Below are 12,411 nucleotides of genomic sequence, written 5' to 3' on the forward strand. Positions count from 1 at the left end.
CGAGCTACTTCAGTTTGACGAAGTGAGCGATACATCCGTTTTCGAGGGAGAAGCGCTCTTCGACTGTGTACCAGCGCAGCATTCGGGGCGTGACAAAGGCATGTAAGGCATATTCTCCCACCCTGTTTGCTGCGCGTGGCATATGGTCGAAATAAAGTACCAACTATAGCTCAAACCGCCAACTTGTTGAAACGCCTTCAACCCTGCGTGTAGACTATTTCTCGTGGGCTACTTCAATTCCGGTCCACGGACCCTGCTCAGTTACACGCGAAGGGGCCAGGCGTTCCCGCAATTGTGAAATTACTAACGCGTCAGTATAAGCCCACGTACCTTAAGTTTGCGAAGAGTTGGTTAACATGTGCGCTAGCAAGTACTGCGGAGTAACCAGTGCATTTGAGGAGCTTTCGTATTCAATACACACCGGAACGAATAAATAATATGCTTAGTGAAATGGCAAACTTTGAACAAAACACCTATACAGAGTGGTTCTTTTTTAAAGTTATTTTTTTTAAATCGCCTGTGGCATAGAGCACAAATCCACCCATCGAGTTGGATTACCCGAAGAGGCGGACATTTGTTACTGAAAATAAAATTTCACAATCGACCGAGAATATTTCGCTAATCAACTTTATAGCTAATTACTTTAGCACACATATTGCAGCATACGAATTGAAGCTAGTGATTTCACAAGGCACATCCACTTCAAACGACTTTTTAATGTAGCACCAATTTTAAATGCGTAGGCATTTCTATGCCTACCCAACGAGAAATTTGTCCGTCACGTAAGACAATGAATGGCTCATAGCCCGTAACGAAGCAAAAATTGCACTAGCTCGTGCCCACGTAAGGCAGGGGCTACAAGCGCTCAGCAAAGTGAAGCGAACAGTGCATACATTCATTGAAATTACCTGCACAACAGAGAACAGCATGCGTTTAAAGAACAAGCTCAAAACAAGCACCCGACCCACCAACAAAGCATTGCGTATACCCCCCTCAGCAAATGCAGTGGTTTTGCAACAGCTTCGCTAAATTAACGCTAATTCACCTTAATTAACACCAAAGGTCGAGGGTTCGAGTGCCTTAATGAACTATATCTTAATTAAACCTGCTTTAACATAAGCGAACGACCGACGAAGGTTGATTAGGGTTTATGCTGGTCGGATCAAGTTCCATAACATTGATAATGACACCGGGCTGCGTCGAGATGAGCAAGTGGCATAATGGTTACGCATGCTCAGACAACTCCTGGAGGAGTTTCTGCGTGAATTTTTTTAGTTAAGCGCTGTCAAACTGGCGGTAATATTTCACTGTTGTTCCGCTTTAACAAAACGCCTTTTTATGCACCGAAGGAAAAAAATTACCGGAACACCAGTACATTTCGTTGCGCTTTTGAAACGCATATCTCGAAATAGTGCCATCCTCAGAATTCGTTCCAAGAGGGTCTGACTTTCGAAGGAACCAGCTACAATACGTGAATTACAATATGTGTGGTAAAGTAATTTAAAAGTTAATTAACGAAACCTGGTTGACTAGTGAGATATTCATTTTGATTTCCCGGCCGAATGAAATCCGCCGCTGAGAGTAACCCGTCTCGTGAAGTAGAATTGTGCTACAAGCCACGAGTAATGTTTGAAAATTCTGTCAACGATAGAAAAAGAAACACCATATAATACAGCACGCACAACTGACTATTGGTGCCAGTGCTCTCTACCTCCGAAGGCAGTTTCCACCTAACTTGGATAAAAAGCTTCCCTGGATTTCCCTAGATCTGTCAAAATGTGGCTGTTTAGTTTGCCAATATGATTTCGGTAATGATAAAATCTTAATTAAGGGAAAATTAGACATTCATCCAATCGTATACCAATTGCTACAAAGGTGGATCTCTTCACCTTGCGGGTTTCCGCAAGACTATTACGTCAAATTATACATTTTTGTTTGTGTTATGCAAACAGGCTGCAAATATTATATTTATATTTCTAAGCTCCGTTCAAAACCCATATTCAACGAAAGATGCCAGCACGTAAATACTTTGTTGTTGACCATAGTTGTTTTGCACATAGAGCGAAGTACCAAGATTACTCGGAATCTTATATGAAATGTAAAGAAAATGGGTGCCGCAACTCCTTTACAAGGTGCAATTGTTAATAGTGGGCTACTTCAAGACACCAACTTAAAAGATGTCAATATTTGTTGTATGACGCGTGCTAACGTAGCATCACCACACTTACGCGCTTATGCGTCATTTACAGCGAAGCACGCAGATATGCGTGCCAATTTTTGTTCTTTCCTCCAAAGCAAAACTCTCCCAAACACATGATCACTGGGGCTCTCTACAAGGTTGCTCCACCTGCTCCGTTCACGGTAAGCTTTAGTACACATGCTGCATAGCCGGCTGTTCAGCACCACGACCGCGTTGTCGCGCCTGGTGCTACAGGTGTACGTGTCCGCTTACGCCCAGAATTGCCCGTGCTGTTTTGTTTGCTGTTACAGCGTACGTTTGTTTCGCCGGTAACAGATACATATTTCATTCAGAGAGCACAGGAGATCCGATACTTCATTAAAGGGCCCAGGTGTATCCGCACCCGGTCGTTTACTTGGCAAGATGCATCCACTGCACTGCTGTACGATCAAAAGTCGCAGTTTTTGCGTGCTAATGCGAGTGTAGTTTGCGGGGACTGAAATCAAAACACACCGTCGTGTCAGCAAGAGTCACCGCGTCGAAGTCTTAGCGTGAAATCCCCGTCGACTTAAACTTCCCTAATTACCTAAAGAAAACGCAAATTCCCTAGAGTTGGCAGCATTCATTGGCACACGCCTCGTTTTAAAGCTGGCTATACGGGCACCAAATGATCACGGATTCGTTGCCTCGATTACGTAACTCTTACCTTGGTTGTGGCATTCACGTGCGTACCCCCATCGGAGCTCATCTTACTTGCTCAATCCCTCATTTAGTGCCATACTTAACGTTTCCCGCTTTGTTTATGAATCTAGTGTGTCTGTAAAGTCGCTTTCTTTCACAGCTCTCATCTACATTGGATTACAGATGTACATCTGTCATCTTATTACCCTTATCCCTTTTCCCCAGCACAGGGTAGCCAAGCCAGCCGGTCTGAGAACTGGCTAACCTCCCTGTCTTTCCGTCTATTTCTCCTCGTCATGCACGTAACCTACCGTGTTTCCTGTGTTATGGGGGCGAAGGCCTTTCGAGCTGCGTCACAGAAGCTTTTGCCTCGGCCTCTTCCATTTGTTGTAAATGGACTCAGATGAATACAGAAAATCTAGAATGGTGATACGCAGGGACGGATACAGAGTAGCATAGAGGGTGGATCTGCCATTGCCCAAGGGTAACTGTTGAAATCGTTTAGCTGCTCTTCGCCGATAGTGCGAAACACGACATACCGGCGCATTTGTTCTTCCACTAAGCCCATTCAACGCTGTAACTGTTCGTGTCAAGCACTAGAGAAACACTTCTGCGCTCGGGACGTTTATTATTATTTTTTTCCAAGCACAGTATGCTTACCACAATCACTAAGTGCGACTGGGCCACGCGATCGCATGCAAGTGTACTAGATCTTTTTGAGCGTGAGCACGGGAGCCTGTGGCATTCGGTACTGTCAGCGCTGTCTAACGGTGTCGCCGAAATGTTCTGCGCATGCTCAGTAGGCGCAGCGTAAAGGAATTATTAATTCGCGCGCATGACGTAACGCCATCGTACTCGTCGTCTACTACGCCATGTTTCACGGCTGAGAAACAAAGCATTGGTTTCTGGAAAACTTATATCGGGGTTCATGAAAGGAGCCGTGGTGGAACGTCAATTTGCGCTACCACAGCAGACTAGCGGTGACATTGGTTTGCGAAGAATTGGGAAACCTGAGAGCAGGCTAACTTCCGTGCCAACTGTCTACTATTTGCTACCGTGTAGAATCGCACGCAGAAATTGTTCCGGCCGACGAATGTTTCACCGAGTGTTTCGTTGCAAACAGCGGTTAATCCCAGTCAGCAGCTGTCAAGTTTGTAATTGTGTCTAAAGTGTTTACAAACTTGAACTAAACGATCAAAAATGGTCCGTAGCTTCCTTCGGGCACCCTGTTTCTCTCGCCGCACAGAATTCCCGTTCTAATAAATTTGCGGTCAGAAAAGAGGGCGAAGTAGTGCTCCATGGTATTTAGCTCTGACCACCAGGTTGAGGAACGCACCGTTTGATCTCGCAGCTGCGTAGTGTGGCCTATGAGTTACCTGCGACCCGCACTGAAGGAAAGAATTAAGAGCGCCGATAGCTTTGCCTAGAGCGAACTACGCGCGAGTGCCATGATGACGTAATGCGCGCGAAGGAAGGCTCTCTGGTCACGCACGCGCACAACGGTTCTGCGCTGCCACTATATGCTGCACTCGTAGTACACTAAAAGCCACGCGCTGCCGCGTTCACGCTCAAAACGATCTAGTACACAACGCGTGCACGCTCGATCGAAAAGTTTGAACAGGCGAGGGGAAGCTCACGCGTTTGGTATCACTGGCTGTTCGGCAATGATGTTACAGATTGTGTGAGACAATTATCCTCTACTATTTCTTTTTTCTTTTTAATTAGGGAGCTTTGCCAATAGGCGTACGTATAAAAAAATTAAAAAGTGAAATTAAACAAACCAACGCAGCTATACCTGCGATGCAGTTACTGCAGCAGTTGAGTTTGAGCAACTGACCGTTATCCACCGGTCACAGTGTCGTAGCGCCTTGTGCCTAACGTCGCGAGTATATACACTACATATATAGGGCATAGCTGCAGCAGGTGACGAGTGTCTGCCGCAGGTGCAGGAGTCAGGCACATGTCACGTTACTTACACGATCAAAGTAGTAAGTAATCGTCGTTGCCGCATTCCCGCGAACCGTGTATAGCACCGAGCCCGACGACGCGGTCAGTGCACTAACTCTTTCGGATAACAGTATCAGTTCGTTCTCCAAGCCACCTATAGGAAGCGTGCGACGGCAGCTTCCTACGTGACTGCGCTCGCATACGCTCGATCGCGATATTCACAAGAATGTCGCGGGCACTTCTACATGCTATATAAAAAAAAAAATTAACACTTCGAAAGTGTGATCAGGTAACGTCCACAGAAAAGCGACGGGGTGCAAAGAAAGCGGAAAATAAAGACAACACAGTATAGACATGCCGGGAACGAATCGGGAGACGATGCGCGTGTGGAGAGAAACACGGGCGACCGTGTGAAGGATATAAATGACACGAAATAAAGAGAATGTCCAGGCCTTAAGGAACAGAAGGCGGTGGGCGTAAGGGGCAGCGATCGGCCGCGCCGGCCTCCTGAACGGAAAGTCAGCGGCAAACCGAAGAATAGAGCGAGGCGCAAAAGGCAGTGTGAACGAGGGAATTTACTGGAATGCCATAAAGAAAAGAGTAACATAAATGTAGGGAAGTGGGTGTATACGAGCAGAGACAAGATGTGCCATCGCGAGAAGGGCGTTTCAGAATACTCACCTCGGGCGATGCTCGTGCCGACTATGCCTGGAACGACACAAACGGCGAGTTTCGCAGTCAGCACTGGTTCACAACAGGTGCAGACGCGCTCGACACTATCGACGGCAGCGATCAGATAGGAGCCTCGCACAATACCGCAATCAGTTGGCGTGAACGCCCTATATATACGCGTATACTACACAGGGCGCAAGCAGCGACGCCATCTCGGAGTATCGGCTGCAATCGCGCTCCGAAAACACTCGTCGCTGAGTGGCACATAAATTTCGCTATACAACAAGTAGTTCCGGTCACGGTCATAAAAATCGTGGCGCCAAATATTTGCCGTCGGAGCAAACGCCGCGAAGTCGATCATGCTTTCGCCTTGCATGCGATATTGAATTTAATGCGCAACATATGCGGCCAGACAGTTTACCACGCGCGCGCTGCCATTCTCTGTTTAGATAGTTAATTAAGCAGTACTCGAAAGCGCGAAGAGGAGTTTGCATGTTTATCGTACTTTGCGATTGACAGCGATAGAGTGGGGACGGATAAACTATGTTGTCCACTCGGTTTTACATTAGCAGCTAAAATATTCGACGCTTGGTATGCTCGGACTCGATCAAGTTTTCAAATAAAAAGGCGTGACACGTCCAAGGCAAGTTTTCTTGCCTTCATACGCACCTCTTCAAAGTTCTTGCGCCTGCTCGGCAGACGATCGTCTCATGCCTGCTCCGGAACATTTTTGTCCATCAGGAAGATAACCGGTTAGCAGCGCCCAATTTTGAAGCTGCTCGTCATTGTAACTTCCAACCGTACCAAATATACGGAAGCATACCAAGCCCTAGTGTATAAGTTTCAACTGCAATGTCCAAGTGACCAGTATTCAAGGCTCGGAGAGTGCCACAAAGCAAGGGTTTTCGTGGCAGCTAGTTGTCGCATAACTTCCTACTGCGTAGAAGCAGCAACTACATGGAGCGTATTTCCGGCGTATTTAAGGCCCGGCGCCGCCGCGTCATTTCACGCCGCGAGATGCCCTTGCCGTAAATCAGGGATGAGTGCACAACCACGTGGAGACGGAACGCGGCAGCCGCCAAGAACGAATTTCGGTCGCAAATGCAGAGCGGACAACGTTCGGCACGAAGGACGCGGCAACGCAGCCTCAAACACGTTTGATGTGGTCTAGACGCAGTCTATACGGTAAAGTAAACGAGCAAAACACGTGGCTAAGAACAAACGGGTATACCCCTACTAAGAGTGAACGGGAAAGCGATTTTCCTTCCGCATGAGTTTGACAAAAAAATTGATAACTTCGCACACACTCCAGTATTTTGGCTCTCGATCGAAAAATAAATGAAGTTAACCGTTGACCAGCCTCGTGTTATGCTCAATTCATACATGCTGTCTCGACCGCGCGCTGACCTGTAACGTCGGCAATCAGATCGCGCCACGAAACAGGCGTCAACACGCGAATCGACTCAAGAACGACCACACGGAAGACACTCACCCGGGCCTGTAGTACACTCGCTCCGGCGTTTCATAAATGCGGTCCAGCACGTGCACCAGCTTGGTGTGCGCCTCCGCGTTTCTCGGCCGCATGTTGACGAAAGGATCGACGACGCGCCGTGAAAATACCACTACAGCGAGGGTTCGCTCGAGAGCGGACGGGAATTCGCGAGGTTAGGAAGACGACGTTCGGCGGCGGCGACGGCCACTGGCCGCGGACGGCGCGCGACTTCCTTCCACGACACGCGTCGAGCGGGACTGCGCCGCGTCGCTATAGGTGCACGCGCCGACGCTCCTTCGATAGCACAGTCATCGTCGCCTGGTTGTTGTCTCGGGTGCAGGGGGGGCGCGACAGCGGACGCGCTCTCTGATGGACGCATCCGTATTCGGTGACCAACAGCGCCTGCCTGGCTGCCGCGTGACGTCAGTCGGGAAACGGAGTGTATGCACGTACAACGCGCACGCCGCCGTTACACTCGAGACGTGCAGTAGTCGATGGGCGTCACTCGTGCACTCGTCTGGAGTGTGCCTCTATACACGCTGCGGTACGCCGTGAGTGGTCGATACAAGCCGGGCATTTTTAGCGGTCTCGGCCGCGTGTTGTCCGATGTCGCGAATCGCTCAATGAAGAGCAACCGCCGCCTCCCTATCCCGTAAGAAGATACTGAAGATACCTCGTGTTCTTGGACGTCGTGCGCCGTGCAGAGAGGAAAGATAGAATATCGTTATCGCGACCTTTAAATGACATCGTCTCATTTCGTTATTACAGATGTCTTTCCAACTAGTTCCCAGTAGTATTATTTTGTATCCAATCGGATACACGCTGCGAGCCCGGTACTTCCCAGTAAATAACGGCATGCGCGTTATCAGCATGACATAGCATTCCCGACCGGAAAGTAGCGGGCACGGAGTTTTCAAGAAAGGAAACGCAAGCAAGGCAGATGACGATTATCGTTGTGTGGCAGATATGCAGCCCAAAAGGTGTACCTTTGTCTAAGAGTGCGCAATAAAGCGGTCTTTTTTTTTTTTGCAACAGAAACGGTCGTTACAGTACGATGTTGAATCGATCGAAGCTATAAACTGGTAACAGACATTGTCGCCAAGAGCGACATCGACGTCGTAGAAGTCATAGTTTACACAACTGTTGTCTGCATGGAGGCAAGAAACTTTTTTTCGTTCTTTCATTTCCGCCCAATGGGGGCCGCCATTATGAAAGCGATGCGGCCGTAACACTTTCGCAACGCTTCACACAGCGGCGCTCATGTATACGTCGCGTTATTTCGCTCTCAGAAGCCGGCCACAACAACCAAGTGTTGCGCTGTGCAATTATAGGGAACTTCCGTGTCAAACGGCAAGCATGATAACAACCAAATGCTTTCTGCCGAAAAGCCTAAAGCGCAGGGTAGCAAACCAGAAGCTCTCCCTATTACCTTCCCTATACCTCTCCCACCCCATTTCTCTCTCTCTCTCTCTCTCTAAAGGAATCTAGTTCGCGCTCTGCATACGTTGGACGCTAGCAGCATTCGTGATGTCTTTCTCAGTCACGCGGAATAAACTACAGTATGATCCACCCTGTAGGAGCGCACATCAGGTTCGTATTGCCACACTGATTACATTTGATAGATTTATCGAAGGTCCGCAGATTAATTTTAGTAGATATGCCTATATGCCGTCATATTAGCAATTCGCTTAAAATAAAAGGTTACAGTAATGTTGCAGTTACATGTCTTAAATTACAGGATTCACGAGGGGAGGTATAGTGGTCACATACTGCGCCAGGGAGGCCAATGTCTTAAATTACAGGATTCACGAGGGGAGGTATAGTGGTCACATACTGCGCCAGGGAGGCCAATTCCTGCTCTGGCAAGGGAGCGTCTTTTGGAGCTGCGAGTCGGACAGGGATAATCGGAGATCGCTGGGGGAAGTATTCGTCCTACAGCGGACATATATAGTTAGCTGATCATGAGTTCTCTATAACAATGGGCACACACCGAGAAAGCGCCCGCGGGGAACGCGTTCGTGACGTATGTATCCTGTGGCGACGATGAACTACCACGACGAGAAGAGATTAGAGAATGCCACTACCTAGTACAAACTACAAAAAAAAAAAGGATAGAAAAAGGAGGGGGGAAGGGGCGGTGCGGCACACGTCAGTGTGACAGACAGCACGCCACTCAAGGATGGCATCCCTTCCCGTTCCCCGCTGTGCGAAATTAGCTTTGACACTGGCCTTGAAAGCTTCACCGTTTCATTTCGCCGTCAGGAAGGGATCACGTACGCCCATAGTGCAATACTGCGCGCTCTTGATGCGGGGATCGTTTTAGCGGATTTTGAGGAAGCGCATCATGGATGCTTATTATAGCAAGAACTGCGCTCAGGTATCATATAATCACGGAAATATTACTTGGAAATTTACGCTTGCAACCGCAGAGCAACAAGCGGAAATGACCAAACGTTGATTACTGTCAGGCTAATTAAGCAAGTACAGCGGAAGTCGTGTTCCCACTGCGTAGATGGTGCAACGTGGACTCGCTCGAAGCTCCATGGTGGGTTGAGTTCTTTTTTTTCCCGCAAAGTGCACAATCTCGCGAAATACAGGACATCTGGCAACCACTCGCATGTACAAAGAAATGAATTAAACAAGGAGGTAGCATGACGTAACGCAGCCGGAATTGGCAAGCCAATCCTCCGTGAAGCCGTCGCCTTCGCTTTTTTTTCTCTCTCTCTCTCTCCCTCCCGTGCCTCTAAAAGACGGCCCTGAGTCCGCCGGAGTCGGCACCGTGTGCTTGGACCACTATGTTATGTTGCCTGGGTACTTGTTCGAGTGGTTTGCCAACCGCTCTGCGCATACTTTTTACCAGCCGAACGCCGCATCCACGGGTGGTGTGAGGCCCGTGCCCAACAAGTGCACATATGTTTTTCAGGAATTTGCACTTGTTACCCGAAGATGGTAACATTTTGGGGCTCATGAAGTGCTATTGTTGGCCAGTGTTAGGATAGATTGTGTACGTACATTTGGGGTGTGTGTGTAAATACAGACGAATGTGAACATGTCCGGCCACGCTAAGATTAGCACAATTTTTATGGAAACTAGGTTATTGTATTTTTCTCTTGACGTATTACTCCTCGTCTGCTGCTTGCGACTTCTATGGCATCTTGCCTGCTTGCAACATTTATATATTGTTGGTGTTATATACCTAGATTTAGTTCGCTTATTAGATAAGACATTGCAATAACTTGATGTAAAAATACACGTAAACAGCAGACTGACCACATGCAGCGCACGTTTTCATTTTTCTAGTGTGACAAGGAGAAACACGTCCAGGAATTCCGGACATTGCTCCTTCAGTCATCTGTTGAACTGAACTTCACCGCAATGCACCAGCGTAACTCAATGGGCAGCATTTTCAGAAAAAAAAAAATAAGAAGATATTTCAGAAGATAACTCCAATTTCAACAACCTTCAATTAGCACTGTCGAGAGGGCACTATCTAATAACATACGCATTTACGGCAGTTTGTGGAGTTAACGCTGGTGCACCGCAGTGAAGTTCAGGTGCCCGAAGGGGCACAGCGTCCAGAATTCGTGGGTACAACGGCACCATTATCCGGTGCTAACATATCACGTACGTGTACACGTACTCCTGCCACTAATAAATTATTAATAATAGTAATAACAATCAATCGTCATGACTTGCTTGGCCTGTCTATTCCGTCTTTTTTTTTTTTTTTTTTTTTACATAGCGCAAGGAGATCAGCTCGCGCCAAGCCTGCGATTGCGCAGCGTGATTCAGTGCTTCGCGGAACTCGACCCTGCAGCTATCGGCGCGATGCAGGTGTACGTGTATATACACCATTACGCGTGGTTTCTGAGTGGCGTTGTCTAAATAAAACTAGCTGTTTGCGCGCAGTATAGGCTTCACGCTTCAAAGCTACAGCTGACTGTCTAATTGAAGCTACGGCTACGCCGCACAGCGAGGGAGGAGGAGGAAAGAGAAAAGCAGAAGGCAGGGAGGTTAACCAGAACAACGTCCGGTTGGCTACCCTACACCGGGAGAATGAGAAAGGGGAAACAAAGATGACTGGGATAGAGAGGGGGAAGGAAAGAAGGGAATTGGAATAGAAGTGAGTTCGCTGACGCGTGTGGTCTAATAGAAATTGTATTCTGTTAGACCACACGCCTCAGCGTAGTAATTAAGGCATGCAACCAGGGCTCTCAAACGCATCGGCACACCTGTGTATTTTTCGCGTGGCGCTATGGGATCGGAATATTGTCACAACTGTCGAGAGTCTAGCCGCAGTGTCCTCCAGCCCATGGAGCACGAGACGCAAATGCCGATGGTACGAAGATCGGTCTTTTACAGTCGGACGAGATAGATAGCAAAATAGCTGTTGTTATGTCAACTTCAACGCAAGGTCGGAAGACATCTACTGCGGAATTCTTGGCGCTTTGAATCAAGCCCACGCAACCGGTAAACGCCTGGCGAACGGTGAAAAAATACATAACGCACGTAAATAAAGACGTTGGGGACCTCCGTCGGCGTAGCCGCCGCTGGGAGGCGGCTCTCAAAATTCGAAGTTGAAAGACCAGCTCTGGGCCGTCCGGCAAGCCGAAGATGCCACCCGACTCCAATGACTTCTAGCCGCCACCTGAGGCCACCACAACCAAAACTGCCGAACCATTCTTTTTAATTAAGTTTATTTTTTCTTCTGGCGTTGGTAAAACGAATGCAGCTAACAGACTGTGCTCCAAGCAGTTGCCGAGCATTTCTGTGACCGTAGCTGAGTAAAAATACACAAAACTATGTTCTTCGCATATACCAGTGCAGGCTGCAAATACGAATACCAGACGGGGGGAGGGGGGGTGCTCCGTGAGCATGGCTGCGAAAATATTAAGTTGATTTCTCAGTACATCCCGCCGCCCATAAGCTTTCTGACGCCAAAAGTATGTAACAGCCTGTTGGACACGATGACTGGCGCTGCAATAACATTGTACTGTACTGTAACGTGGACGCTCCGTTCAGACCTAACGAAAAAGAATCGAGGCATCCAAGGGCCACATGACTGCCAATGAACATAAAAGAGCGGCGGTCGCCTAAAATTGTCGAAACATGTGCCTATTAAAAAAAAAAGTTACCCGTTTCTTAAGAGTATAATACTTGACATAAAAAATTGTAACAGCGCTAACACATGCAACCACAAAGTAACAAGGACGGGACACAGCGCTTGTGTCTCGTCCTTGTTACTTTGTGGTTGCATGTGTTTGCGCTGTTACAATTTTTTTATGTCAAGTATGCACTAACTCGCCCAGAAAGAAGTTTTAATGAAGTACGTACATAAACCGCTCGCGGCTGCAGTTTCAGAGAAAACGTCTTCAAACGAAAATAAAGGCACTATGAACTTTCTTCCGGCTCCCCGGAAACAGAAGCAAAAAAAATGACT

General features: G+C 47.9%; 1 protein-coding gene across 9 annotated transcripts in view; it reads right to left on the reverse strand.

Annotated features, from left to right (window-relative positions):
* Positions 1–12,411, reverse strand: part of LOC139054702 (plasma membrane ascorbate-dependent reductase CYBRD1-like) — a 183,322-nt gene that overhangs the window by 13,388 nt on the left and 157,523 nt on the right. For 4 of the 9 annotated variants that reach the window (XM_070532166.1, XM_070532162.1, XM_070532163.1 and 1 more), the window contains exon 2: positions 5,489–5,515. The exons of 4 other annotated variants lie outside the window; for them this stretch is intronic. In XM_070532166.1, coding sequence (XP_070388267.1) covers positions 5,489–5,515 — 27 coding nt within the window. Of the gene's footprint in view, positions 1–5,488; positions 5,516–6,971; positions 7,618–12,411 lie in introns of those variants that run through there. One more of the 9 variants, XM_070532159.1, reaches the window with a different exon arrangement.

This window comes from Dermacentor albipictus, chromosome 1 (assembly GCF_038994185.2).
Source record: "Dermacentor albipictus isolate Rhodes 1998 colony chromosome 1, USDA_Dalb.pri_finalv2, whole genome shotgun sequence".
NCBI classification, from domain to species: domain Eukaryota; kingdom Metazoa; phylum Arthropoda; class Arachnida; order Ixodida; family Ixodidae; genus Dermacentor; species Dermacentor albipictus.